Source organism: Ascaphus truei, chromosome 9, assembly GCF_040206685.1.
Source record: "Ascaphus truei isolate aAscTru1 chromosome 9, aAscTru1.hap1, whole genome shotgun sequence".
Taxonomy (NCBI): Eukaryota; Metazoa; Chordata; class Amphibia; order Anura; family Ascaphidae; genus Ascaphus; species Ascaphus truei.
In genome coordinates, this window is record NC_134491.1 from 26,776,820 (window position 1) to 26,804,573 (window position 27,754).

The 27,754-nt window shown below is 43.4% G+C and overlaps 1 protein-coding gene across 1 annotated transcript in view; it reads left to right on the forward strand.

Moving 5' to 3' along the window:
- The window catches only part of ITPR3 (inositol 1,4,5-trisphosphate receptor type 3), an 84,273-nt gene that overhangs the window by 43,114 nt on the left and 13,405 nt on the right, over positions 1–27,754 (forward strand). Inside the window, exons 22-42 of the mRNA XM_075615390.1 lie at positions 16–90; positions 413–538; positions 4,152–4,274; positions 5,017–5,217; positions 5,604–5,855; positions 6,768–6,893; positions 7,523–7,648; positions 10,898–11,018; positions 11,836–12,020; positions 12,689–12,837; positions 16,910–17,018; positions 19,804–19,894; positions 21,831–22,000; positions 22,219–22,390; positions 22,630–22,814; positions 23,063–23,263; positions 24,860–24,970; positions 25,101–25,196; positions 25,288–25,389; positions 25,632–25,715; positions 26,538–26,651. Coding sequence (XP_075471505.1) covers positions 16–90; positions 413–538; positions 4,152–4,274; positions 5,017–5,217; positions 5,604–5,855; positions 6,768–6,893; positions 7,523–7,648; positions 10,898–11,018; positions 11,836–12,020; positions 12,689–12,837; positions 16,910–17,018; positions 19,804–19,894; positions 21,831–22,000; positions 22,219–22,390; positions 22,630–22,814; positions 23,063–23,263; positions 24,860–24,970; positions 25,101–25,196; positions 25,288–25,389; positions 25,632–25,715; positions 26,538–26,651 — 2,919 coding nt within the window. The remainder of the gene's footprint in view (positions 1–15; positions 91–412; positions 539–4,151; positions 4,275–5,016; positions 5,218–5,603; positions 5,856–6,767; positions 6,894–7,522; positions 7,649–10,897; positions 11,019–11,835; positions 12,021–12,688; positions 12,838–16,909; positions 17,019–19,803; positions 19,895–21,830; positions 22,001–22,218; positions 22,391–22,629; positions 22,815–23,062; positions 23,264–24,859; positions 24,971–25,100; positions 25,197–25,287; positions 25,390–25,631; positions 25,716–26,537; positions 26,652–27,754) is intronic.

Here is a 27,754-nt window from a genome sequence, read left to right on the forward strand (position 1 = left end):
TTCCCTCTTTCCCAGCACGCCACAGATCAGGAAAGCTCTGGAAAACCAGCAGTGGAAAAAAGCAGCGAGAATTACCAGATTGTGAAAGGGGTGAGGTCACAGTGTCCTGTTCAACAGGTCTCATCACAAGAAGGGCACAGTATGGTGGTGATACCCCTTTATAGATTATTAGTCAGACCTATTCTAGAGCCGCGTGTCCATTTCTAGAGGTTCTATTAACAGAAGGACACAGGAAGATGATACCACGTTGCAGATGAATGGCCAGACCCTTTGCTAGATTCCTCTGTCCACTTCTAGAGACCATATGTCTAGAAACACAGAGCCATATTGAAAGATCTCCGAAAAGACCAATTGTAAGTTTGTCTCAAGGAGGCAAATCATTTCATAATTTCTGTGCCTGTCCTCACTGTAGATACTGGAGCGGCTGAATAAGATGTGTGGGGTTGGTGAGCAGGTGCGAAAGAAGCAGCAGCGGTTACTGAAAAACATGGACGCCCATAAAGTTATGCTGGATCTGCTCCAGATCCCATATGAAAAGGTAAGATCTCCCTCTTCTTAACAACAAGGATCACCCTCTTACACACATCAGTCACTTCATATATTTTAATAGGGCCACCCTTTTGAAAGTTAGCATTTTATCACATAAGTTAGCTCTGACCTTAAATTAAATTTGATGTCTTAACTCTCCAAACAATCCATAGTTGTCTGTAAAACCTAATTTATTGTTGTCGGGTAAAAATGACTTTCCCCTACTAACCCCCTTGGGCTGTTGTTCTATAGATCAACTGCACATTTTAAATGGTGCATTTTCTCTTCAAAATGAACATTGATTTCACTGAATGATTTATCTGCATTTAATAGAGTAAGGCATAGAGCAGAAATCCAGATGGTGCAGTGATCAGGGCCCAGTTAATAAACAGTTTGTAGGATCTCAATCGCGGCCATCTTTAATTATCCCGGCAGATGGAAATGATACATTATTCATGATTTTTATTATAATTTGGTACTATTCTATGTTTTATGTATCCATCTATGTCTATATGTTGATCTATATTTATTTTTGTATTTAAGATAAATATTTTATTGAGCGATAGAGATACAGACATATATATATATGTCTGTATCTCTATATAAGGATATGCACTTACAGTTAAGTTGATAAATATACACATTTAGTCCACTTCAGGGACAGAGAACACAACTTTGGGTTCTTGTTTTCATCCAAAGGAAGATCTCCCACACTCTCTTGTAGCTGCAGCAGCAGGATCCTCTGATCATTTGTAATTAACCTAGATAGACAGCTTCCATCTCAAGGATGGTTCCCGTTTAGGAAACAAGGCAGGGAGAGAGGGGCTATATAGTGTAAAATCGTTTAATAACAATGATAGTAAAATACCTTACAGGTAAAGCACTCACACTTTGTAAGTGGGAAATCTGCAGTTGAGAGTATTATAACTGAGTCTCTCACACGCAGTGCTATACCGAATCCAGCACCGGCGTTCACCCGCGATCACTTCCTCATCACGTGGTCATCGCGTAGTCTCGCGGGATCTCAGCTCTAATGCAGACTCCGGCTCCGTGGTGGAAATTCAGTCTCTCACTGGATCTTTCACTGCTAGCGTACACCCTACGCGTTTCTCCAATGCGGCTTCGTCAGGGGCTATATATATATATATATATGATGTGCGGCTGGAGACCGGCCGCAATGATGGGCAGTCTGCCAGTCAAGATGACAATAAAGAATGTCCAAGTTGAAAGAACCTTCTTGCCTGAGAGTGGAGTCATTCAGAGACTCCTCCCTGCTGTCATGGGGACCTGGAAGAGATGGAGGCGCTGTACCAGAAGTTTTCCTCACGTAAGGGGCCAATATGAGATTGGGGGGGGGGGGAAACGCTGTTACATATATATATATATATATATATATATATATATATACAGTGGTCGACAAATCACCAAAAAGTCTACTCGCCGAACAAAAAAATCTACTTGCCACCTAGTACCAAACGTGTATATATATAGCCCCTGACGAAGCCGCATTGGAGAAACGCGTAGGGGTAATCTTTTAACTGAAAAATAGCCAGACTCATTTTTCAAAATGACTTGTATATGAATGAAATACTGTGTGTGTGTGTATGTATATATATATATATATATATATATATATATATGTAACAGCGTTTCCCGCGCCCCCCCCCCCCCCCCCCCCAATCTCATATTGGCCCCTTACGTGAGGAAAACTTCTGGTACAGCGCCTCCATCTCTTCCAGGTCCCCACGACAGCAGGGAGGAGTCTCTGCATGACTCCACTCTCAGGCAAGAAGGTTCTTTCAACTTGGACATTCTTTATTGTCATCTTTACTGGCAGACTGCCCATCATTGCGGCCGGTCTCTAGCCGCACATCATCAAGGTTGCCCACCTCAAGGAAGTCCCTGGACACCACTCCTAGTCAGGGCCCTAGAAGCTGTCCTTGCTCTTCCCTTACTCTCTAATAGAGTAAGGGGAATAGTCTGCCCACCTCTCCCCTAAGGGAGGGCCACAATCCTTGCCAGAGCCCTGGCACTGTGTTGGGTCAGACAGTCTCATTCAAGTGGGATGAGACACTCACACACTTCAACACTAAATTCAGGAAGTGATGCGTACTATATAGCTCCAGTAGGCACCACCCCTGTATCACTGTAAGTGGACACAGAGCATGATGTCACTTCCTTCACTACACAATACACATCACAGGGGATGAGGGCAAACCTCATGATTACTCCTGGCAAACCTGCCCTTTTAACAGGAATTATTGCACAGGAGGAGAGAGGCATGTAACCCCAAAATTACACAGGGCTACATATATATATATACACACAGTATTTCATTAATATACAAGTCATTTTGAAAAATGAGTCTGGCTATTTTTCAGTTAAAAGATTACAGTTCTCCTGCTCTCAGTATATAGACAGAACATTCTATAGCAGCCTGTGAAATGTAATATACCGTTATGGGCTATCGAAATCTCTGCTTTCTCAGCTCCCCCTGGCTCTGCTTCTGTAAACCAGCTGCAAATTATAAATGGGACATTTTCTTTTCCAAATTATTCTCCATTCAAATCACTTCGGGGGAAAATGAGTTGGCGTTCAGTGAGCGAGGTTTCCCGGGGTGATAAATTGATTTATTCGGATAGGAGAGTTATATTCTTGGCTCACTGTAAGGTGTGGTGCTGTTACATTCAATGAACATGCTGCACTGTGGCGAGTATCTCTATAAACTGATAATGAACGCATGTTGCGCTGTATGATGATGCAGAGTATCTACTGTATGCACTGATAATGAACACTGCTCTATAATGCTGCTAAGCATCTATACACTATACATGTATGATTAACACTCTGCGCTGTATAATGATGCCGAGTGTCTATACACTGGTAAAGAACACGTTGCACTGTATAATGATGATGAGTATCTATACACTAGTAATAAACATGCTGTGTTGTATTATGATGCTGAGTATTTATACACAGTTGTATAATGCATCTACACACATTCACAGTGACGGATTTCATATTAGGCCCAATAGACCCGGCCCTAGGGCGGCGATATTTTTTGGGGAAATGTTTCATTTTTCCCCCCTCTTTTTCCCCCTATACCGAGGTCTCTTACCGTCTCCTTCGCGCCGCCCTCCTCCTTCTGTAGCATGCTGCGACTTCCCACGGTGACGCGTTTTCATGGAAACGCGTCGTCACGTGACGTCGCGGTGTCATCTGACGGTGCGACGCTGCAGGAGGAGGAAGCCCGGGCGACAAAAAAGTAAGTGCCTATGGACGGCAACATTTTAAATCTGCGACTGCACATTAAGGATGACTACACCAGATCAAGTAATCAAATAAAGCTAGCAAGTGGCTTACTGTATAAGTGTATTTGTTTGCAAAGCTGTCTGTGAGTAGATTTACTGACTATGCACATCTTTGACCCGGCTATGCCACGTGTGCTTATTTGCATGTTATTTCCCAGAATCCCTTGCGGCAGTGGAAGCACTGCATGCTAGGAGATGCTGGTGAAAAGCAGGGTGGCAGACCTGTCTGCGACATGTGAATGTGCTCACAAGTGCTATTTTTATGGGAAGGGGCTGACGCTTTAAAATGTCATTCCTTTCCTGCTCGTACAGGGGGACATGAAGATGAAGGAGATCTTGAAATACACGCACCATTTCCTGCAAAAATTCTGCGCGGGGAACCCAGAGAACCAGACCCTTCTGCACAAGCACCTGTCCTTGTTCCTCTCTCCGGGAGTAAGAGAAGCAGCAGAACCGTACCAATCCCACTCTTTCAATGCAAATGTGCTTCCAGAACGCAGGCGTCCCCTCCCACTCCCTCTGCAAGCTTCTTCTTGTTAAAGTTGGTGGCAGGGTGGGATTTTCAAAACAGTTGCACAATTTCATGTTTGATTTTCCACACTCCCTAAGGCTATAGCACTCTGCATCTTGTCAATTCCCTTCTTGTATTTTATTTATGCTGCATTCATTGGCTGGTTGATATAGGTGATGTGTTGATAATAAACAGGCATACCCCGCATTAACGTACGCAATGGGACCGGAGCATGTACGTAAAGCGAAAATGTACTTAAAGTGAAACACTACCTTTTTCCCACTTATCGGTGCATGTACTGTACTGCAAACGTTATATACGTGCATAACTGATATAAATAACGTGTTTGTAACAGGCTCTATAGTCTCCCCGCTTGCGCACAGCTTCGGTACAGGTAGGGAGCCGGTATTGCTGTTCAGGATGTGCTGACTGGCGCATGCGTGAGCTGCCGTTTGCCTATTGAGCGAGATGTACTTACTCGCGAGTGTACTTAAAGTGAGTGTACTTAAACCGGGGTATGCCTGTAATACCAGGGACGTGGGTAGATGTGTCCACACTTGAAATTCCACCCTCTCTATGGGTACATCCCTCCAACTCCTTTGTTTGAGTGGTGGCAGTGTGGGATACTTGGAATTGGTGGATCGATCTCCCTGTTTCCCTCTGCAGCTCCAGGAGGCAGAGACCATGCAGCACATCTTCCTGAACAACTACCAGCTGTGCACAGAGATCAATGAGGCTGTTTTGCAACATTTCATCCACTGCCTGGCCACCCATGGGAGGCACGTTCAGTATTTGGACTTCCTGCACACCATCATCAAAGCCGAGGGCAAATACATCAAGAAGTGCCAGGACATGATCATGACAGAGGTAGGGTCTGAGCTCCATTACCCAGCATTATATTTGTATATGTGTTCACTGTAAGCCTGGACTTTCCTCTCCATATTAAACCTATTGACCATTATATTGAATTATTTGTCTAAGTGGGTCTGCATCTTTTACTGGGGAAGTAACAAGGCATGGGGGCAGGGGGAGGTGGATGCTAGGGACGAGGAGGCAAAGGAGCGGGGTTGCAAGAGAGAAAGGTGGGGAAGGGGAGGTGAAAGACAAAGAAGGGAAAGGAGAGGGAGACAAAGGAGGGAGAAGAGGAAGGTGAGAGAATGGGAGAAACGTGAGGAAGTCCTTGAATAAAGGGGTAGTGGGTGCATGGAGGAAGTCCACTGCAATGGGAGTAAAATGTGCCCCAACTTCCGCAGCTGACCAACGCCGGAGATGATGTGGTGGTTTTCTACAATGACAAAGCTTCGTTTGCATCCATGCTGGAGATGATGGCAGCTGCCCGCGAGGGGGTGGAGGAGAATAGCCCACTCATGTACCACATCTCGCTTGTTGATCTTCTGGCGGCCTGCGCTGAGGGAAAGAATGTCTATACCGAGATCAAGTGCACCTCCCTCCTACCTCTGGAGGATGTGGTGCGGATGGTGACTCACGAAGACTGCATCACGGAGGTCAGTGTCCCAACCCAGAGATGGCTGCACTAATATCAGGATTCCAGCCCAAAGGGGGCTGCCCTGATGTCAGGTTCCCACCCCAGAAGTGGCTGGACCACTTTTAGGACCCACCCCAGAAGTGAATGCACTGGTGTCTGGATCCCACCCCAAAGGTGGCTGCCATGATGTCAGGATCCCACCCCAGAAGTAACTGCACTAATATCAGGATCCCACCCAAAGGTGGCTGCCCTGATATCAGGATCCCACCGCAAAGGTGGCTGCCCTGATGGCAGGATCCCACCCCAGAGGTGGCTGCCCTGATGGCAGGATCCCACCCTAGAGGTGGTTGCCCTGATGGTAGGATCCCACCCCAGAGGTAGCTGCACTGGTGTCTGGATCCCACCCCAAAGAGGACTGTCATGATCCCACCCCAGAGGTAGCTGCACTAATATCAGGATCCCACCCCAAAGGTGGCTGCCCTGATTTCGTATCCGACCCCAGAGGTAGCTGCACTTGTGTCAGGATCCTACCCCAGAGGTGGCTGCACTGGTGTCAGGATCCCACCCAGAGGTGGCTTCCCTGATTTCAGGATCCCACTCCAGAGGTGGCTGCACTAATGTCAGGATTCCACCCCAAAGGTGGCTGACCTTATGTCAGGATCCGACCCCAGAAGTGTCTGGAGCACTTTTAGGACCCACCCCAGAAATGAATGCACTGGGGTCAGGATCCCACCCCAAAGGTGACTGCCCTGATGTCAGGATCCCACCCCAGAGGTGGCTGCACTGGTGTCAGGATGCCACCCCAAATGCGGCTGCACTTGTGTCAGGATCCCACCCGAGAGGTGGCTGGACCACTTTTAGGACCCACCCCAGAGGTGGCTGCACTCATGTCTTCTTTTTCTCAATGTTACAAAAGTGCTTTATCCCACAGGTGAAGATGTCCTATGTGAACTTTGTGAATCACTGCTATGTGGACACAGAGGTGGAAATGAAGGAGATATACACCAGCAACCACATCTGGACTCTGTTTGAGAACTTCACCCTGGATATTGCTCGTGTAGGTGTGAGGGAGAGCGGGGAAGCCACAGTATTCCCTGCATAGGGGTATAACTTGCCTGCGGGAGGTTAGAGGGCATACGGGATGGGCAGGGGGGCAACAGCTTTCATTTTTAGTGCGGCTTCAGTAAAGTTTTAGTGAAGTAAATGTATATTTTCTGTGCATGTGTGTGTACTACATGTGTGTGTGTGCGTGTGCAGCAGTGTGTCTGTGTGTATATCAGTGTTAATGTGTGTGCATTAGTATTTTGTATGTATCAATATTAGTGTGAGTGTATCAGTGTGCTAATGTGTGTGTATATCAGTAATAACGGCACTTATTCTATAAATTGCAATAGCTCTGCACGAACAGTTTACAGAATAAGAGCCAGTGTGTATGTATCAGTGTATAAATGTGTGTATATGTGAGTATTAATTTGAGGAAAGCAGTAATAATGTGTAAGTATCAGTGTGTTAATGTGTATCTATCAGTATTAAGGTGGTTGCCTCAGTGTGTTAATGTGTGTGTATCAGGGTGGTTATTATTACACTGCAGTATGTTGCGTGCCCCTTTTGGTTCAGCTCTTTACTTGCTAAACGGTTTCTCCACGTTCCCCATCTCACCTCATACCGTTCATTCCCCTCTCCCAGGTATGTAACAAGCGAGAGAAACGCTTGCCGGATCCGACCCTGGAGAAATACGTCCTGACCGTGGTCCTGGAAACCATAAGGTCCTTCTTCAACTCCCCGTTCTCTGAGAACAGCACCTCCCTGCAGGTAAGGAACCATCCACACCTAAAGCAGGAACTATCTGTGACTAGCTAAAAAACCAAGAAATATACTGGGCCGTATTTACTAAACCGTGTCAAGCCATTAGGCTCATGTTTGAATGGGCGATAAGGCGCCTTGCAATTTAACACTGTTTAGTAAATATGGCCCTTTGTCATAATCAAACATTGAAGGATTATGTCTACCCAACTGGTGATGTTTCTTTACCGGAAGTCAGCTTAGGGCTTGTTCACCTGAAGAGGCTGTAATGTGTTTTCCGGGAAGGTGTTTTAAGGCAGGAGTACAAAATTTTCCCTGTGCGCACCCTGCCTGCTCTCCTCTGCGACTCGCGCGTCCCCCTCCCCCCCGTCACCACTCGGCCCCGGTGTCAAAGGACACGCGGGGTCATGTGACGTCACGTTGCCATGGTAATGTGATGTCACGTGACCCCGCGTTGTCATTTGACGCCGGGTTACCATGATGACACGTCGCTGGATAGTAAGGTAAGTGTGTTATAGAGGCCTCGCGCGGTCCCCATGCATTTAATTTAGATGCCTTGGAGGAGAGTGCGGGACCTCTATAACTGCCGCGCCCCCCTCTCCCCCATAAAATCTTGCATCCCCCAGTTTGCGCACTCCTGTCTTAAGGAATAGCATCGCTTAGTAAATATGAGCTAATGTCTCTCACTATCCAATGAAGAATGATCTCTTACCAACCAATGAAGAGATCATCGTTAGCCAGCCTTTGAATAATCATCTCTACTCAACCAGTGACCATATCATCTATTCAGGACTAATGAAGTTTATCTCTATAATAAGGAATCCTCTCCTCCAAACTGTTAATGGATCATCTCCATTCAACCAATAAATAGATCATTTCTAGTCTACCAAAAATCAGATCATCTTTACTCAACCACTAAACAGATCATCTTTACTCAACTAATGAACAGATCATCCTACTCAACCAAAAAACAGATCATCCTACTCAACCAAAAAACAGATCATCACTACCCAACCAATGAACAGACCATCTCTATTTAACAAATTAACAGTACATTTCTACCCAACCAATAAACAGGTAATCTTTACTCAATTTTTAACCAGGTAATCTCTACTCAGCCAATAAAGAGATAATTTTAAACAACCAATGAAGAATAATTTTTACACATCAAGACAAATTTCCCTAGCCAATTCCAATCTGGCTCTCGCCCCAAACACTCCACGGTAACTACCGTGCTAAAGGTTTGCAATGAGATCCAGTGTGGAATGGAACTGGGACAACTCACTGGTGCAATATTCCTAGATTTTGCAAAGGCTTTTAATACTGTTGATCATGGTATCATGTTTAACAAACTCCAGAGCTCTGGAATAGGGCAGCATGCTTTAAACTGGTTTAATTCCTAACTATCAGGTAGATCCCAACAAGTGTCTATCTCAGGCTCTAACTCCAACCCCCTGGATATCACCTGTGGTGTCCCGCAAGGCTCTGTTCTGGGGCCCCTACTCTTCTCAGTGTTCATCAATGATCTTCCTATTGCTTGTAAGGGAGCTTCAATACACATGTATGCAGATGACACAATCTTATATGCACACAGCCATAGCCTCTCTGACCTTGAACATACGTCAATCTGACTTTTTGAGACTTGAAAATTGGATTTCCCAAAAACAAACTGTTTTTAAACACCGACACATCTATAACAATGGTATTTAGGACCAAGGCTACATTTTTAAAGCTTTCAATGACTGAGCTCCAAATCCGAACCAACGCTAATACCACCCTAGCTCCTGTTACTAGTTTTAAATACTTGGGCATATGGTTTGACTCCCATTTAACATTTGGGATGCACATTGATACCCTGACATCCAAAACCTATGCCAAACTAGGTGTACTTTATAGGAACAAATCCTCCCTAAGCCTGCTGGTCAGAAAGCGTATCGCACAGCAGATGCCAATGCCAATTATCGACTATGGGGACATAGTATACGGCTCAGCACCCCAAACCCACCTTCGCAAACTTGATACCCTCTACAATTCAATATACCGTTTTGTTCTCGAATGTAACTACAACACACATCACTGCGAAATGCTCAAAGAACTAGATTGGTCATCACTTGAATCTAGGCGCAAAGTTCATCTTTCCTGTCATGCCTTCAAATACTTTCGGGCAATCTACCTGTCTATCTGAACAAGCTCCTCACCCCTACCACATGCAGCACTTATCATCTGAGATCTGACTCCAAAAGACTGTTCATGGTCCCAAGGTTCAGCAAAAGTATCTGGCTGCTCCTCCTTCTCTTACTGTGCACCCCAAAACTGTAAAAATCTACCGAAGTCTCTCACAGCCACCACCAGTCTAAGTCCTTTCAAAACTAAAGCTATCTCACATTTTAATCTGGTCTGTAACTGTTACATACGCCTATAATATATATTATCTTTAAATGTGTATGCAATATCTTGAATATAATGTATACCCAGTTCACTTATGTAAGTATGTATATGTAACCATGTATTATTTGTCATCATAACTTTATGCCCAGGGCATACTTGAAAACGAGAGGTAACTCTCAATGTATTACTTTCTGGTGAAACATTTGATAAATAAATAAACAATGAAGAATAATTTTTACCCACCCAATGAAGAATCATCTCTACCAACCCAATAAACAGATACTCTCTACTCAACTAATAAATAGATAATCATTACCCAACTAATAAAGCATCATCTCTAAACAGATTATGTTTACCCAACCAACAAAGACTCATCTTTTCCCAACCAATAAATACATAATCTCTTCACAATCAATGAACAGATCTCTTCACAACAAATGAAGGATCATCTCTACCCAAACTTTGAAAGCGCAATCTCTACTCAACCAATGAACAGATAATCTCTACCTAACCGATAAACAGATCTATACTCAACCAATAAAGAAACCTCGACTCAACTAATGACCAGATTATCTCAACTCAATTGATGAACAGATTATCTCTATGCAACCAATAAACAAATGCTCTTTATTCAACCAATAAACAGATAATCTATATCTAATCAATACACAGATCTTCTCCACTCACCCGATAAATAGATCATCTATATCCAACAAATGAGGGAGCAATATCTACTTACAACAATAACCAGATCAACTTTACCAAGAAATAAATAAATATCTGAATCAAACCTAAAGTGATTATCTTGATAGAAGACACAGCGGTAAATCACGCTATTGTCACTCACTCTGACGGTTCTATCTCCCACAGACTCATCAGACGATCGTGGTTCAGCTTCTCCAGTCCACCACACGGCTCCTGGAGTGTCTGTGGCTTCAACAACAGCACAAGGGATCGGTGGAGGCCTGTATACGGGCTCTGGCCATGGTCGGTAAGAAATCTCGACTAGAGTTTTGTAACCGTGATGAACCAGAATCCTAAAACACTGGGGACCATGTTTACTAAGTGATAAGATATTTTCCAGTCCCTTTACTGCTCCCTCACAACTAATGTCTGCATTAACAGTGTCTGCCGCCAGTGCTCACAATCTTATTTTGGTTCCTGGGGCACATGGTTCACCCACTTCAAAGACAAGGGGCGGTACCAAAGACAGAGAAGCCATGAGTATATCTGCATCTCTTCCACAGCTCCCCAGACCTGCTTCATTCACCCCATTGCCACGTGTAACACAGCACTTGGGACGCAGGCAAGGATTCTGGATAGGCACATGCAAATGAGCACACTGGGCGCATCACTTTTATCGGAGTGTTTCCCAAGAACTTCCACCTGCTGCACTACACAGCTTGTACAGCGCAACCTGGGTCAAAAAGTGTCTGTTCTATGCGTCTGGACTTCTGGAGCCTGGTCACTGATGCTGCGTTGTGAAGCTGGTAGTGGTGATTCCAAAATGGTGGAATGGCTGTCTCTGAGTGGGTGCTCTAACTCTGAATCGTTTTTGACCCAGGCTGAGTTGGACAAGCTGTGCAATACTACAGGCGAAAGCTCTAGGGCAACACCCATGGTTTAAATAAATAGGAAACTAAAAGTGACGCCCCCAGTGTGCTCATTTACATGTTACTACCCAGATTCCTTGTCGGCAGTTTAGTCAGTATGTGACACATAGCAATGGGCTGAACGAAAAAGGTTTAGGGACGTGTGAAAGACTTGGAAATACACTCATGGCTTCTCTGTTTTCGCTCCTCTCCCAGCCAAAAGTCGAAGCATTTCCCTCCCAATGGACTTAGACACGCACGTCAGTTCTCTGCTGAACTGCTCCACTAGCGCCCTGCAGAGGAACCTGTCTACATACAAGACCACGTCCACTCGGGCCTTCCCCCGTGTGCCCGCCACGCCAAACCAGTGGGACTACAAGAATATCGTAGAGAAGCTGCAGGTGGGTACTGTGAGAAGGGAAGTCCTGGAGGTCCCTGCCATGGAGGGAAGGCTGTGGGGAAGTGATGGAGATGCCATTTACCTATTAATAGTATCGCCATCTTCCTGTGTGCTTCTGGACATGGGACCTCTAAGAGTTGACACCGAGGTCTGACCAATGCTCTGTGAAGTGGTATCATCACTTTCCTGTATCCTTCTGGAGATGAGACAACTAGGACTGGATTAGTGGTCAGATCTCATCTAGAGTCCAGTGTTCCATCTTAAAAGTCAAATATCCAAAAGATCATAGGGAAGGTGGGGATACCATTTTACAGACCTCACGTAGAATCCTGTGTCCAGTCATAGGGGTCACATCACCAGAAGGACATAAGAATTTACAGATCTCCAGTCAGACCTCAGTGTCCAGTGCTAGAGGTCTTTTTTTCAGAAGGTCATAGGCGAAGGTGGTGATACCAGTTTAGATACCTCACCTAGGTTCATGTGTTTAGCTCTAGAAGTCATATCTAGAGGTCACATGTACAGTCCTGATCACATCACCTCTTTGCGTATACTAGTCAGACCTTATCTAGAATCCTGTGTCCAGCCCTTGGGGTCACATCCTACTATCTAAAATTGATGCTGCGGGGGCTCAATAAATCTTCTAACATTCCTTTCTCTCTCTTCCCTTAGGACATCATAAATGTCCTAGAAGAACGGCTGAAGCCCCTCGTAGAAGCGGAGCTGTCCGTTCTCGTAGATGTTCTCCACCATCCTGAGTTACTTTTCGTTGAGGGAACTGACGCCCGGTTGCGCTGTGAGAGTGGGGGCTTCATTTCCAAGTAAGGAAACCGACTATGGAGTCTGCACAGGGGGCGGGAGTCTGGGACTCTGCCATTACACCCCCAGTCCATCTTCGTAACACAGATAGGATTTAGAATGTGAAAATGCCATATAACCGCTTCCCTGTCATGTTTAATGCCTGCCTCGTAGTTCAGGATGTTTAAGCTCAGCCCCGAAAATCAGAAACCTCAATACGCTGGAAAGACGAATCCCAAAGAACATACAGTGCAGGCTGTTCTCGTTGGGGATTAGCCCTAAATGGGCTAATCTCAAAATTGGCTGAATTATAGGACAGTTTCTTATGGGAAATTCACAACTGAGTCCATGTTTAAGAGGCTCTGCGACAGAAGATTATTTTACGGGGATGTTTCTCTGGGGTTGGAAACTACTGGCAGTGGAGTTTGAGATTAGGGTGAAGAAAGGGACTGTGGGCAAAGGGAAAGTAAATGAATTTCCATAGGGCTAACAGTGAGTAAAAAGGATTTCTATGGGGACTGGGGAACTCACTGGAATTTAAATAGGGACTAAGGGGGCTATGCACTAAGCAGTGATAAGTCGTTTTAAGAGCGCAAAGTGCTTTTAGAACGTGAAGTTCCGCCGAGCGCTATTCACTAAGCCGCGCAAATAGGCACTTTGCGCTCTAAAACTGACTTTTTCCTGGAAATTTTTCAAAGTCCAACTTTGCTCGTACGATCAGCTGTTTGCGCTGAATCCTGCCCTTCTGCGGGATTCACTAAGCAACGCAAACTGATCGTACGTTAAAGTTGCGCTGAATAAAGCTCACCAGCTAAAGGCTGGTGATAAAAAAAGCTGGACTTAGAAAAAAAAATTTGTTTACCTTTTTGCAGGCGCAAAACCTATACAACAGGCCGGCGGGTGTCCCCAGCTGACCCCGCGGGGGTCCCCGAGGGAGGCCAGGGGTCGCGCGGGTGTCCCCGGCTTACCCCGCGGCCGTCCCAGGGTCCCCGCGGGCCTGCGGTATCAATGTTGTGCCTACAAAAATACTAAACATTATTTCTAACTAAATACACCCCCCTAACACATACAGTACAATAATGTGCAAAATAACTATTATCCAGATATGGATAATAGATTATTTGCCCATTATTAAACTCTGCATTAGCATACCTAAATAAAGTCAATAAAAACAGCAGCCAGCTAATCCAATGAATACAAGCAGTAACAACATCAACAATGAATGAATGAAACCATTAACCAATGAAACCAATTAATTCCTAAACCAACTCAAAATGAATAGTAACACTAACCAATCAAACCAATGAATTACTACAACATTAATGAATGTAAACATTAAATGACAAAGAAATACATTCAAACAATCTCTGAAAGAACCATAAAACGCATTTGCTAACATAATACAACATTAACTACAAACGAAAACCACTCGCAAACATTTTATTACCATTAAGCAGGAAAAATACAAACAATTACATCCACATAAGAAACTGACATTAAAAAATCCAACAGCAATACCAAGCCAGAAATGCCCCAAATATTGTAATAATAATGTATTAATCTGTACCCTAAAGTGGTACAGATTAATATATTATCAGTCAATGTGCCTCCCCCAAAAAATCAAAAAACACATCCAATGAAGAAACCTGTAAAAAGAGACATTTACAAACATTGAATATCTTACTTACCGTTAGAAGCGGTGGCCCTCCGACTCCCGGGGAAACAGGAAGCTCACGTACCTTGAAGGCCTCCAACAGCATCCGATGCCATCCGCCATGAAGATCCGGCTCAGGTACCCAAATCTTCTTTTTTCTTTCTTTAATCACCTTCTTCTATCTTTATCTGTCACCATTTCTTGATCTTCTTGATCTTCTTTATCTTCTATCTTCATCTGTCAATCCAAAAAACACCATGGTAAATCCCAACCGATGTTGTCTCGTTGTCTTCTTGGGCTCAAATGAGGCGTCACGGCCTTAAATAGGGCTTGTGACGTCACATTTAGCCTCAAAATGGTTAACAGCCACCTGATTGGCTGTTCAAACCATGTTCCGACTTAATTTTTTTATTTTTTACATGACGTCACTTAAAGGGAATGATGCCAGCCAATCAGAATGGCTGTGCTTCATTTGCCTTTAAGATGACTTCACTAAATCCAAGATGGCCGGCGTCACATGGTATTTCAGCCAATCAGAGTGTGGAATTGGTTCCCACGATCTGATTGGCTGAAATATACCATGTGACGCCGGCTTCGTCACGTCATCTTAAAGACAAATGAAGCACAGCCATTCTGATTGGCTGGCATAATTCCCCATAAGTGACGTCATGTAAAAAAAAAAAATTAAAGTCGGAACATGCTTTGAACAGCCAATCAGGTGGCTGTTAACCATTTTGAGGCTAAATGTGACGCCATAAGCCCTATTTAAGGCCGTGACGCCTCATTTGAGCCCAAGAAGACGACAAGACAACATCGGTTGGGATTTAACATGGGGTATTTTGGATTGACAGATGAAGATAGAAGATAAAGAAGATCAAGAAATGGTGACAGATGAAGATAGAAGAAGGTGATTAAAGAAAGAAAAAAGAAGATTTGGGTACCTTTGCTGGATCTTCATGGCGGATGGCATCGGATGCTGTCGGAGGGCTTCAAGGTACGTGAGCTTCCTGTTTCCCCGGGAGTCGGAGGGCCACCGCTTCTAATGGGAAGTAATATATTCAATGTTTGTAAATGTCTCTTTTCACAGGTTTCTTCATTGGATGTGTTTTTTGATTTTTTTGGGGGGGGCACATTGACTGATAATATATTAATCTGTACCACTTTAGGGTACAGATTAATACATTATTATGACAATATTTGGGGCATTTCTGGCTTGGTATTGCTGTTGGTTTTTTTAATGTCAGTTTCTTATGTGGATGTGATTGTTTGTTTTTTTCCTGCTTAATGTAATAAACTGTTTGCGATTGGTTAATGTTGTATTATGTTGGCTAATGCGTTTTATGGTTCTTTCAGAGATTGTTTGAATGTATTTCTTTGTCTTTTAATTTTTACATTCATTAATGTTGTAGTAATTCATTGGTTTGATTGGTTAGTGTTACTATTCATTTTGAGTTGGTTTAGGAATTAATTGGTTTCATTAGTTAATGGTTTAATTAATTCATTGTTGATGTTGTTACTGCTTTAGGTATGCTAATGCAGTGTTTAATAATGGACAAATAATCTATTATCCATATCTGGATAATAGAATTTTGCACATTATTGTACTGTATGTGTTAGGGCGGAGGGGGGTGGGGGTGGTGGCGTGTATTTATGTTTGTTAAATCTTTTTTTAATATACATGTGTTTCATAGTGTAGATGTGCAGGGGGTCTCCGGAGCTGAACCGCATTGGTTTCAGGTCCGAGGACCCCCTATTTCAGGAGATACTGGCCCCGTTATGGGGTGCCGGTATCCCCTGCACTTTCAAGCGTCTGCGTCACGTGACCGGGACATTGGAATTCTGCAGGGGATACCGGCACCCCATAACAGGGCCTGTATCTCCTGAAGTAGGGGGTCCTCGGACCTGAAACCAATGCTGTTCAGCTCCGGAGACCCCCTGCTCATGTACACTATAATTAAAATGTATTTATTTCGTGTACGATCGCCTGTAACAGCCTTGCATGGAGATGCAGAATCTCCATGCAAATGTCACAGGCGGCTTATTTTTTTTATCAGCTAGCGTACGGGAAGTTTCAGTGCGCTAGCAGAGGGAAAAAACCTTGCACGCACGATAAGCCAGATTTGGGCACGTCTGATAGAAAATAGGCTGAGGGCCTTAGTGAATCGCGCCGCCGGCTTCATTTTTTATCGGACGTGATAATTTTTTTCAGACCGACGCGAAAGCTCGGAGCTTAGTGCATAGCCCCCTAAGTCTAAAAGGGTAGTAAAGGGTATTTCTAAAGTGACTGAAGCTATAGGGGAAGTAAAGGAGATTTCTTGAAGGGGGGGGGTTATGCAAGGCAATGTACACAAATACTCACCATTAGTATACAACATTGTATGTTTATGCGTGCTCAGGATATGAAGGGACTTTGACGAATTCTGTAATGCTTTCTTTTCTAGGCTCATCCAGCATACGAAAAATCTAATGTCCAGTGAAGAGAAGCTGTGTATCAAAGTCTTACGGACCCTTCAGCAGATGCTGATGAAGAAAAATAGCTACGGGGAACGGGTGAGATGAAAAGATATGGCCAAAGTGACCTAATAACAGTGATGCGTTGAATGGATTCAATGTTACTTGATTACAGTGATGTTTAATGGGTTAAAGGGTCGGTTCCACCTAGGAGCAATGTGACCTAATGACAGTGATGTATTTAATGGGTTAAAGGGACTGAGTTATATGCATTGTATATTCTGCAGAGGAGATAGGTGTTACGAGTTCTGTCCCTTTTATTGCAAATTCTATATATGTTGCTAAATGAGTTTGTGGATTTATGTATATTGAAGCAGCAGGGGAATCAATATTATTATAAACGGCCCATGGCTGTGTGTGTGTGTGTGTGTGTGTGTTTGTGTGTGTGTGTGTGTTTGTGTGTGTGTGTGGGTGTGTGATCGGCAACCCATGCTGGCAGAGGATGTGACATTAAAATAAATCTTTCCCAAAACTCCCATTCTTGCGTTCCGGCAACCACCAAATCTCAAACAGAAATTAGTCAACAGAAAACTTCTCAACGAACTTAAAGACACTGATAACGGCACAAAACCGTGCAACAACACACGTTGCAAACTCTGCAAACATATAGGCCAGGATCCCACAGCCAGTCACAACCATGGAACACTCAATGTTAAAGGATCATACTGCTGCACATCCAGGAATGTGGTGTATATGATTCAATGCAACAAATGTGGCCAAGGATGCTACATTGGGGAAACCAGACAAAAACTTCAAGGCAGAATGAATATGCACAGACACTCTATACTACAGCACGAAGAAGGAAGATACTGCTCATCTGTGGGACATCATTTATCACTACTAGATCATTCCATAAATGATTTAAAAAACAATATAATCAATGGAATGTTCAAACGCACCCAAGAACGGAAAACATTTGAACTCAGAATGATAAGACTCTTTGACACCAAAACAAGTGGACTTAATGCAGACATGGGGTTTCTCACACACTATCATAATTTGTTGTAATGGTCCTCCCTGCTATTGTGCCATCCTATAACTTCCCGCCCATCCCCACAAGCATCCCCCCCCCCCCAGCATCCTCTTCCCCCTCTGTGCTGCTGTGTATGTACTGTACACATGAATCCCTAATTCTCACCTTCTTTATCTCTGTTTTACCACCCTTCCAGTGCCTCTCTGTTCTTTATTCTTCCTTTTTTTTCCAATACCTGTCTAAGTCGTAGGAAGAGAGGAAGAGAGGAAAAGAGAAAAGAGAGGAAAACTCTTGAAAGCTTGTCCTATGACATAAATTGTTAGTCCAAATAAAAAAGGTATCACTTAATACTGAAGAACTCATTTATTCTGCACTATATATATATATATTCTTCTGGCATATATATATAAATTAAAAAATGAATATACGATACCGTTCTGTGACTAACGAAATGCTTTTATTTGTGCGAGATTTCGAGATACACTGAGCTCTTCTTCCGGCGATGTTACAATGAATAAAGCATGCAAGGTTTAACTTACAAACAGTGCATCTTGGAATGTTATCTGTGACTGAAACCTATCACTCCCCCCTGTGCAGTGTGCGATTTATGACTTGAAGTGTTAAATAGTCCCTGATTGTTAGTGATGTAAGAGTGTGTATTTGGGTGTGTGTATGTATGTATGTAAATATAAATTTATACAGCTCCCACAGTGTATACAGCGCCTTACAAAAGGTGTGTGTGGAGTGGGAGTGTATACCAATGATGTGGGTATGTGTGGAAATGTAAGGCTGCGCTTATAGTGCCGGCGACGCAAACGTCACGGCGAAACAAATGTATTGCCGCCGTCTCGTGCGCTTATAGTAGAAACGGCGCGATGGAGTGACGGCTTGGTCGCGATCGCTGTAAACCAAGTCAATTAGATTTTTCCAGCAACCGCAGCGTGATGTCACCATCGCCGGCACTATAAGCGCAGCCTAAGAGAGTGTTGCATTACTAAAAGTGTGTGTATATACTATGTGGTCCCTATTGATATATAGGGATGGAATTACATAGAGTATATGTATGTGTAAGAGATAGCTGTGTGTGTATCCATATAGCGCAGTATGTATAGACATGGCCTTAAGCACTCATGGGAAGAGAGTTCACTTGTGTCAGTAGTGACTCATGAAACTGCGGTCTCGGTTTAGTGTCCCGAACTGCTAAGTGTCCCGAACAGTTGCATACATTTGTATTAGTATTGTACATAGGCCATGTCAATACATACTGCGCTACATATGTATATATATATATATACACACACACACACACACACATCTGACTTAGTATAGGGGTGAAATCAAGAAATGTTGATTTCAGCGGTCAGCAAATGTATTGTGTAGAATGATATCTATCCTGCAATAAGATCTGCTCGCTAACCTTACTGCAGCATTAGTATGCAGGGCAGCATGTTCATTATCAGTGTATAGAGATACCCTGATCATTATATCATTATATAGCATAGCATGTTCATTATTAGTGTATAGATACTCACATCACTATACAGTGCAGCGTGTACATGATCAGCATATATAGAATCCCAGCATCATTATACAGAGCAGCATGTTCATTATCATTGTATAGAGATACTCAACATCATTATACAGCGAGGCATGTTTATTATCATGTGTATAGATACTCATCACCATTCCACAGCGCAGCCTGTTCATTATTAGTGTACTGTATAGATGCTCAGCATTGTAGAGCGCAGCGTGTTCAGTCTCAGTATATAAATATCCATCATTAATATACAATGCTGCCTACAATTCCCATGATCTCACTCCCTTCCTTTCTCTCTCCCTACATCTCCACAGGGAAATTTGCTAAGGAGAACCCTTCTGAGTAATTACCTGCAAAGCAAGAAGTCAAACTCTAAAGGCGAAATAGCTGACAACTTTGCCACTGGTAATAATCGCTTCCCCTCTTAATAAATCAATACCTTTTCAGACCCTCTTAAACTGTGCGCTGCCAAAGAGCCATGACTCTGATGTATATACCCTGGCGTACAGCCACTAATGAACGGTAGGATCATAACCGGTATACACTGTGTTCAGGAAAAAAGCAACCTCTTTCGTTTATCATCATATCGTATATATTTCTCACTCAATCCCCATGAACATGTGCACAATTGTAGGTCTGTTATGTGCAGTAGATTCACACTATACAAGAAGCACAATGGAGTCAATCAATTAATGTCACTGTATTATGTCACAAGTACGAGTTACACTGCAGGAGGTTCATGTTCATTGAACGAGAAATAGGAGTTTTTCCGTTGTAGCTCTTAAATGTGTTAAACTGCTGTAATCTTAACCCGAAACACTAAGATTACTATAAAGTTTGAGTGCAAATTTGTGTTCAAAATGTCCTCCTTCTGCTGAAACGTGCGCCCGAAGACGAGAACGCCACTGTCTGATTGTGTAATCGATAACGCGCTGATCCAGTTGCTCCCACTACTGAATGATACAAATCAGTCCTCCTAGCGACCATCCCTTCATTAGGAAACATTTTATCAAAGCGTTTTGGGCCGTAGTTCCTGCTCTGCCTCGGGCACCTTATAACGTGCGTATCTTCTTCGCTAAACACCATTTTGTAACTATACACTTGATGAGGTCATCATACCGTGACCAATTCCAAAGCATATTTATTCAATTATCAAATCATTCTTAAATGTAATAATCTACTGTGACAGACCTATAATGGTCAAATTTTCATGAAAAGGAGTGATTATTCTGCAAGATATAGTAATGACCCAAATTATTGAGGAATCAACCAGGAGAGGGGCAATATTGGATTTGGTCATATCAAACAATGTAGAAATAATAACAAATATTCAAGTCCTGGAACATTTGGGTAATAGTGATCATAACATGGTCTCATTTGAAATAAATGATCAAAAAACAGATTACTTGGGTTCAACAAAGACCTTAAACTTTAGAAAGGCAGATTTTAATAAACTGAGGTCTAATCTACAAGTAATACATTGGGATGATGCTTTTGCAGGGAAAAATGTAGAATATAACTGGGCAGTCTTTAAAACATTGTTAGAAAAGCACACTTATCAGTGTATACCCTTGGGTAATAAGTATAAAAGAAATAAGTCAAAACCAATGTGTCTAAATAAACAGGTAGGGGAGGAAATGGACAAGAAGAGGAAGGCGTTTAGATTCTTTAAGTCAGAAGGGACGGAGACATCGTATCAGAATTATAAGGAATGTAACAAAAATTGCAAAAGGGCAATCAAATTAGTAAAAATGGATAATGAAAAAAGTATTGCAATAGAAAGTAAGGTCAACCCTAAAAAGTTCTTTAAGTACCTTAATAACCAAAAAATGAGAAAAGAAAATATAGGACCCTTTCAGTGTGAGATGGGCAGATATTGGAGATAAGGAAAAAGCAGGGGTATTAAACAAGTTATTTGCCTCTGTGTTTACCAGGGACGAATCAATTTCAATAGTAGTGCAGCAAGAGGAAGCCACAACCTCCATATTAATGAACAATTGGTTAACTGAGGAAGAAGTTCATAAGCGGCTTGAAAAAATTAAAGTAAATAAGGCACCTGGCCCCGATGGCATACATCCAAGAGTTCTCAATGAGTTAAGCTCAGTAATAGACTAACCATTACATTTAATATTCAAGGACTCCATTTCCACAGGCTCAGTACCACAAGATTGGCGTAAAGCAGATGTGGTGTCTATATTTAAAAAAGGAGCTAGATCACAACCGGGGAATTACAGACCTGTAAGCCTGACTTCAATAGTGGGGAAACTACTTGAAGGTGTTGGCTGACAGGTCCATAGGGGGCTTACTGGAATGTCACCATGTTATGATGTTCTCCTTGCAGGTCAGGACCAGGACTGGTCCATGATAGCAGCCATCCAGTGCAAGCTGGACCGAGAGGGAGCCACCAAACTTGTGTCAGACCTCATTATGAGCTCAAAGAACGATAAGATCTTCCAAGAGAGCATCCTGCTGGCCATCAGACTGCTGGACGGAGGCAACACAGAGATACAGGTACCCCACCCAAGAGACTGAGAGGGCAGGGACACTACCACTGATGGGATAAGATGGCATCTGATGCAGGGGATTCCAAAGGTCAGGGACACTATTGACCCTATCAACTTTTAGGAATCCTTTCTGTGAGATTCCCACCTATCACATTAGAGGGAGGTACCACTGACCCTATTAACTTATCAGAATCCCACTTTAAAACCCCAACTCTCTCTCCCCAGAATTCCTTTTACAATTTAATGAAGGGTGACAATAAATCAGAGAAGTTCTTTAAGGTTCTGAATGAAAGGATTAAACGTGCCCAGCAAGAAATAAAATCCACCATGTCCGTGAATATGAGCGATCTCGGGGCCAATGAGACCGGAGAGGCGAATGAGGAACTCGCCCCGAAAGGTAACGAGGGAGAGAAGAGGGATCCAGACTTCACCTAGATCCCGGTGCCGTGTTCTAGAAAGACATACCAAACATGAAAACGGGGCAGTGGGAGAGAAAGGAGAGCAAGAGGGGGAGAAGGGGAGATAAGAGAGAAAGGTGGGAGGTGCTTGAGGAAGGAGGGAGGAGAGAATTTGTGAGGAAAGGGGGAGAGGAGGTGGTGAGAGTGGTAAAGGCTGATCCTCTCACTTTATTTCTAGGCCGCAGCCCTCACTTTGTGGTGCCCGGAGCCCACTCGCGGGCCCTCACTGGGGGACCCTTTCGGAAGGGGCATGAAGGGGCAGAGCACGGGGAGAGTAATGAGGTGGGGCCCGTGGTGCTGATCATGGAGCCGATCTTAAGATTCCTGCAGCTGCTGTGTGAAAACCACAACTCGGACCTGCAGGTGAGCGACCTTTCCCTATAGAAACCCCCAACACTTCCTCCAAAGCCCCACGCCATATAGACATCCACTTTACTTCACCTCAAGCTCCAGGCCCTATAGAAATCTATTTTACTTGCCCTTTAGCCAAAGTCTATATATAGATATAGATTTCTATAGGGACTGGGGCTCCAGTCCTTCTTTTGCCTGAAATTCTGCTAAGTTGATAAACTAACTAAAATGTTGACATCCCCCCCACCCCCACCCCCCAGAATTTCCTGCGAAATCAGAGCAACAAATCTAATTACAACCTGGTGTGCGAGACCCTACAGTTCCTGGACATTATGTGCGGCAGCACCACAGGGGGTCTCGGCCTTCTGGGACTTTACATCAACGAGAAGAATGTGGCGCTCATTATTCAGACCCTGGAGACCCTTACGGAGTATTGCCAAGGACCTTGCCACGAAAATCAGGTACCACCCACCGGAAAAACAAAGACAACGGGGCGAAACCCAAATGAGACTTATCCGATGTCGATCATGAATACTGCAGAATGAATACTCCCACTTTTTGACTAAACATATAAAATAGTGAAAATATCACTACACTAATTGTTTGAAAAAAAAAAAATATATATGGATGGGTCGTACATATATTCTTTAAAGAACCCCAGTAGATGGGTGCAGCTCAGTCTGCCCAGTCTAATCTTCACAATATCCTAACAGAAGGGCCACAACCCAAATGGGAGAGGGGTTGTTTTGTGGTAGAAAGGGAAAAGAAAAATACTAATAATGTAATAGTTCACAGTGTTTTCGACCAATTATAAATCTCTATGCACACATACTGTATATACCAGGTTCTGTTTGTGTCCAAGAATATTCTCTCTCTCTCCTCTGTCCTATATATTCTACATCGATATAGGTGCAATCCGTGTAGCCTAATCTGATTGTTTTTGGTAAAGTAATCCAACAGAGATCTGCCTTTTGTTTCTCTGGAAATGAATTAAACGTTTCAGTAAATTCAAGTTACACCCCGATTTTTTAAATCCCACACCTGAATGTTTCCATGTCGGGTCATAACGTTTGCTTCTTTAATATATAAAGGAAGCATTAAACACGCATACAATAATCCTAATAAATGATTCCATATAACAGGCCCCATGGTGTCCCTCGGTGTGATACCACGGTCAGTGCATGGTCAGTGCATGGTCAGTGCATGGTCAGTGTTCTGCATCCCTCTGCTGCCACCTCCAGTGATGTCATTGATGACTCTGCCTATGAAAAGACCAGCAGGCGGGGGGTATTTGAAATTAGCGCTACATATTAAAGCAGTAGGACATGTGTTTGTTTTTTCTAATAGGTGGGACGCAGAGGGTCTCCGGAACGGAACCACGTTAATTTCAGCTCTGGCGAGCCGCTGCTTCCCGAGACACTAACCTCCGTAGTGGGTGCCAGTAGCCACTCTGGAGGTTTAAAGCCCCGGTCACAGGGGCCCAAAAGGAAGCCGCAAGGGATGACATCATGGCTTCCTATTGGCCCGTGTGATGCGGGGTCTTTAAATCCACCATTGTGACACACAGCTGGAGCTGCTACTGACACCCCCTACGGAGGTACGTATCTCAGAAAGCAGGGGGTCCCCGGAGCGGAGAGTAACACGGCTCAGACACTGCTTCAAACCTAGAATGCTAGAAAGAATTTAAAAAAGGAAAGCAGGATTGCCGCTTTCTGATCCTGCTCTTTCCATCCTGTTTCTTTAGCAGTGATATATCCCCAGTGATATATCCCCACTGTTAGAAGTCCTGTATCTTGTTGTTGTATAGAAGCACATAGAAGTACTGTACTGCTGCTATATCATCTAGTTACAGTACATCTCACCCTGCTGTTCTATAGGCAGAGCTGAAAGTTATGGGATATTACATGCACTTCTATGACACCTGGAACTCCCTGTTATCAAAGTGGCAACATCACTTTCTATTCGACTTATTTTTTTTAAGGTGTATTGTAAAAGGAATATAACATCTGGAATTGTATTTTTAATTAATTGTTTTTGTCACCTGTTTTTGTTGGTAGAGCTGCATAGTGACGCATGAGTCTAATGGGATTGACATCATAACCGCCCTCATTTTGAATGACATCAGTCCTCTGTGTAAATACAGGATGGATCTGGTGTTACAGCTAAAGGTAAGTTACAGTGAGAGGTTATATGAAGCAATACAATGAGTTGTATGGCGCAGTTGGGCAGCAGTAATATGGAACTAGTAAATCCTACCCTATGTGAGTCTTAAGACTTCTCGTTCTGACTCTGTTACAGGACAATGCCTCGAAGCTGCTCCTCGGCTTAATGGAAAGCCGTCACGACAATGAGAATGCGGAACGGATCCTTCTCAGCCTCCGACCCCAGGAACTGGTGGGTAGGACACAAAGCCGGAAACCTCAGCACAACCCTGCACATCTTTCCTCACTTCACATCTCACGCTTTGTTTCTGCTTGGTCGGCAGGTGGACGTCATCAAGAAGGCGTATCTTCAGGAGGACGAGGGTGACAGCTCTGACGTGTCACCGCGTGAAGTTGGACACAACATTTACATCCTGGCTCTGCAGGTCAGATCTCCCAAAGTTGTAACACATTCTTTGTAGGAGCCCAACTTGTAGTTTGAAGACATGGGGCTGTATTTGCTGTTGGAGGGATATCATCTTGTGTGACTCCACACATGCCTCTTTTCTAATGCACTTTTTCAGTCTGCTGCACTGTTTATGTTCCACGCTCTTTCCCTCTCTCACTTCCCTGGGTGGGTATTAGCAAGGATCAACCCTCGTGTTATAACCTTTCTTTCGTCCCCCAGCTGTCCCGTCACAACAGGCATCTCCAGCATCTTATGAGGCCGGTCCGACGGATCCAGGAAGAAGAAGAGAGTATTTCCACCATGGTACCTACTTCTGGCATTGTTCCTCAATCCAACCGTTAATTATCTTTCTTTGTATCTCTCCATTTGTGTGTATCTATGTATTCACTATTGATGCCCTCGCATCATCCTATGATAGCATTGTATGTCATCTCTGTCACTGTCTCCTCTGCTTCTTCTTACTGCGAGTGTCCCATTTTTCTGCCCCTGTCCCTTTTCCACCACACTCATTAGACCATCAAACAGCAGAACCTGAAAGACTGCCTGAATCCTCACATTTCTCCCTGAATTTCCAGCTCGCTTGACAGCTGTGAATAATTGGAAGAGACAAAGTTCATTTCATTTATTAACTTAAACTGTGAAACAGTCTGAGCGTAAGGCAGGCCTAATTGCCAACATTTATCAGGGCTCTGAAATTCACAGGAATGTTGGATTTCTTTATGTTGATTTATTTCTCCTTGGATAATCACAGCTATAAATAAAATATTAATCTCCCTGCTACTGACTTGGCCTGTAATGCACCTTACATGTCAAAATTAACTATTTCCCTGCTCCATAAAACTTCTCCCTATAGGTCCTCCCATTGCTCCATATAACTGCGCCCTATAACTCCTCCTATTGCACCATATAACCTGCCCCTATAACTCTTCCTATTGCTTCATATAATCGCTTTCTATGTCTCCTCCTAATGCTCCATATAACAGCTACCTATAAATGCTCCTTATTACACTGATGCCAAGATACACATTATGGAATGTCCTCTCTTGGGGTTATTTTGACCTTGATCAGTTCTCAATATACAGACACTGTTCTACATTGGATTGAATACATGGCATTGTTTTCCAGCTGAGTCTGAACAATAAACAACTGACCCAGATGTTAAAATCCACAACGGCCCCTGTGCAGGAGGAGGAAGAAGATCCTTTAGAGTATTATGCCAAACATACTGCACAGATTGAGGTGGGTATTTTATCACTCATTCCCCCAAAAATCGCTCCCTATAACGGTCTAGGACATTTGGTCACGGCCGTTTCACCGCGGCCATATGATTGCTGGCGTTTAGCCGCTGCTCACCTCGCCGTCGGGACACTCATGCGCCACACCACTAAGGTAAGTCACTAACCTTACCCGTTACCCTAAAACCCCCTATAATTAAACGCTACTCCCACCCCTAAAAACCTAAGCCCCTTACCCTAAAACCCTTTCCCTTAAGCCCTTATCCTAACCACTAAAACCCCTAAAGTTAAACCCCTAACTTAAAATGTACCTTCTCATTGAAGCGGCGGAGGGTCGCCCTGTGGGGAAATGGTTACGGCGGGACGATGGCGACCAAATGTCTCTTTCCGCCCTATAGCTCCATCTGTTGCTCCATATAACCGCTCTGTAGGAATTATACATAACATCTTGTGTGATGATAAATGTGTGACTGTAAATATATATGCACACGCTTTCACACACATGGAAGGAGAGAGATCTCGAAAATCAATGTGCTTTCTTGTGCTGATAGGGATCCCATCTGGTCAAAGTTAATTGATAGCAGCAACATGTCCAAAGCGCAAACTTTATCAGGATGTTACATGAGAAACAGAAAAGATATATTAATGTTTTTTGCACTATATATATATATATATATATATATATATATATATATATATATATATATATATATATATATATATAGTGCAAAAAACATTAATTGATACCACATATGGGAATGTGGTCTGCCTCATACATATAGATCACGTCCATATACAGTATAGCCATGAATAACACGAACACCTTCCTGCATTCCATTTAATCTAACTGTAGAATGCCAGCTATATGAGGAAATCTGCAGAGCCACATGTACTTATATTGTACATAGATATTTGTAACATCACACGCTCTCTATAACTCCTCCTGTTGCACCATATAGTCGCCCCCTTTAACTTTATGTATGGGAGGTTATGTCCCATTATGACATTAAGTTGACAATGAGACATCCAATCATAATCTACATTTTTGGACAACTTGAGTTCCAAGAAGGCCTCTGGTTTGTCTCTCATTATGCATACGAGTACCTA